We start from the raw sequence: 2880 nt of genomic DNA, 5'->3' as shown, positions 1-2880 counted from the left end.
TTGCTCATGGTGGGAACTGTCTCTGTAAATAATTTTATAAGGAGTAAGGTCTGGACCTGCTGTATTTGAAAACTGTCCTGAGATAACTTTTGTTATGAATTGGCACGGATATTAGTCTCACTAGCCAGTCTCTAAGCGCTTTGTTCAATAGAGACTGCAGACTTTCTCAGTATATAAACCTGCATTGCAGTACCAATCCAAAGTATTTAGGGCAGAGGACTTGTCGAGGTGTGTGCTTGTAAAAATTGTTGTACCAAATAATATTGCTCTGGACACCATTTTCAAGGAACCCATTAAATTTTTCAGTGGTAACACCGCTGTCTGTGGATAAATGAACTAACCCTGTCATAGTTAAACTTTGTTTAATCTCCATAAAAGCAGGCAAGGAAGAGTCACAACCAAGAAGGAGAGCTCATTTTGTGAAAAACTATGTATATGGTGATTCTCGTCAGATTAAATGTGGGCAGTAAACGGGGGACAGAACGCTGGTGGTCCAGTGAGACTGATAAAGAACATCCAGTTGTCTGTTTTCATATGCCATGTGTGTCACTAGAATAAGTCTGTAAAACTGCTCTGTGCGGTCTCTCTACCAGGTCATGTATCAAGCGTGGCTGGCAGCACTCCACTCTCATCATGTCTGTTCCTCAGACTTCAGCGTCAAAGGGCAAAGTCATGCTCAAGGAATACAACGGCCATCGCATTGAAACCGAACACATCTTCCGCTGGATGACCTCACATGTTGCTCATCGAATCAAAACCCTGCATCGTTCTGTGCAGCTAGTGGAGGAGTGGCGCTCTGATCCAGCCCACCCAGTAAAGATGTTTCTGTTCGCCCGTCTGTCCCAGCCACCTGCCTTCTTCTCCTCGCTGTCCATCAAGTTCACTGGCAGGATCGAGTTCATCTATGTGGATGTACGTCACTGGGACAACCGCAGCAGCCTATCAGAGATCGGTGTGACACATAGCCCCGCTTACATCCTCAAGATGCCCGAGGGCATTTATCGCTATGGCAACAGGTAATGTTTGAACATGGAAATGATAATGTTATCCATTATCATACAAATACAGATCACTTTTAATTGTCTCTCTTTTTTCTTTCCACTCCACTTCTCCTGATCTTTTCTTCCTGTCCTCCATCCTACCTCTTCTCATCTTCTCCTCATTTCCTTAACTCCTCTCCTCTTCCACTCTTCTTCCTCATCTTCTCTCCTCCTCTTCTTTTTTTTAAATTCCTCCTCTCCTCTCCTCTTCTCTCCTCTCCTCTTTTTAGTACCGGGGAGTTTTTGTCCCTGGCTGCCATGGATACTTTCCTGCGTTCTGTCCAGCCAGAGGTCAATGACCTGTTTGTCCTCAGTCTGGTTCTGATCAACTTGCTGGCCTGGATGGACCTCTTCATTACACAGGTCACTTCCTGTTTTGTCCATTAGATTCAGTAAACTGTGTATCGTAAAAGCACTCTATACTCCTGTACTCAAATACAATTTTGAGATACTTAGACGTGGAATTTCCATTTAATGCGACTTTATACATTTCAAAAGAGAAATGTTGTAGTTTTTACTCCAATACATTTATTGACAGCTATAGTAAAGCTGGCAGCATGCTTCTTGCAATGGGTTTTGCAAATACGTGCCCATGCCTCTCGATATTTGAGTTATCACTGGGTCTTTGGCTGCTCCTTGCTGATGATTGGCTCATAGGTCTGTGGGAACCCCAACCCAGTCCCTTCTTTTTCCACTCTCTTCTAAAATGTTAATCAGATAACTAACCTATTTATAATGGCCAGGGGAACATAAAAGCAAGTAGAAAGCAGCGCATATGCTGTACAGTGGAGACATACAACCACTATAAAAGTTTAACTAAAAACAGTCACATTCAGCTTTTCCTGCTTTCGTCTTCTACAGCAGCCTTGCTGTGTGCTCTCTGTAGACTGGTCCATAGCACCCTCTACAGTGTGAGAGATCAATGGATGAGAACTAGGGCTCGCGGCAGTATGTGCACATAAATTGTTATGGATGGTGCACACACCCAAAGACGGCCGCAGGTCGCCACAGGAGCATGCTGGAGCCCTTACTATTAAATATCTTATACAGAGTATTGGAATAGAGAGATACAGTTAGTTTTGTATATACTGTGCTGGGTGGCTGTGGCTCAGAGGCAGAGCGGGTCTTCCTCTAATCGGAATGGGTTGTTGGTTCGATCCCCCGGCTCCTGCCGCCACACTGGTTCGAAGATATGCCTTGAGCCAAGGATACTGGGCAACCCCGAATTGGGCTTCCTGATGCACAGCAATCGGTGTGTGAATGTGTGGGATTGAATGAGTTAGTTTCTTTTTCGATGGACACTTGCCCATCGCTGTGTGAATGTGTGTGAAAGGGTTGAATGTGGCACGTAGTGTAAAAGCGCTTTGAGTGGTTGGAAGGACTAGGAAAGGGCGCGGTATACAAGTACCAGGGGCGCGAGTTACCAGTGGCTCTGTATCCATTTTCCACCGACAGGAAGCAACAGTGAAACGATTTTGTAGTTCTGATCCGAACACTTGGAACCGCCTACAACTCCATGACTGCTGGGCGCTCGCTCTCGCGCTGTTCTGGTTAGGAAGTCCTCTATGCCACTCGGTTCTCGAACTGACTTCAGTTCACACAGACTTGTTATTTTCCACACCTTGCCTTTTCAGGTGACATTGTCACCAGGCGATCGGCCTAGTCATTTCCTGTTCTGATTGGGCCTGTCCTAGGGAAGGGTGGTTTAACAAACCCTGAAAACTAAACCAGAGGCTATAAGTTAAACGAAATACCACTTTTTCAGCCCTAAAATTACCAAATAACTAGCAAGTTAAACAAAGGGCTATTGGTATGTAGCATGAGAAGGTTGTTCCCGATT

General features: G+C 45.0%; 1 protein-coding gene across 1 annotated transcript in view; it reads left to right on the top strand.

The window, feature by feature from the left end:
* rnf103 (ring finger protein 103) overlaps window positions 1-2880 on the top strand; it is a gene marked incomplete at its 5' end in the record, with an annotated part of 9651 nt that overhangs the window by 1910 nt on the left and 4861 nt on the right. Inside the window, 2 exon segments of the mRNA XM_035669224.1 lie at window positions 594-1016; window positions 1271-1403. Coding sequence (XP_035525117.1) covers window positions 594-1016; window positions 1271-1403 — 556 coding nt within the window.

This window comes from Morone saxatilis, unplaced genomic scaffold (assembly GCF_004916995.1).
Source record: "Morone saxatilis isolate NCDOM2014 unplaced genomic scaffold, NCSU_SB_2.0 Contig22, whole genome shotgun sequence".
NCBI classification, from domain to species: domain Eukaryota; kingdom Metazoa; phylum Chordata; class Actinopteri; family Moronidae; genus Morone; species Morone saxatilis.
Note: the sequence above shows the minus strand (reverse complement) of the source record. Positions and strands in the feature narration are given on the sequence as shown.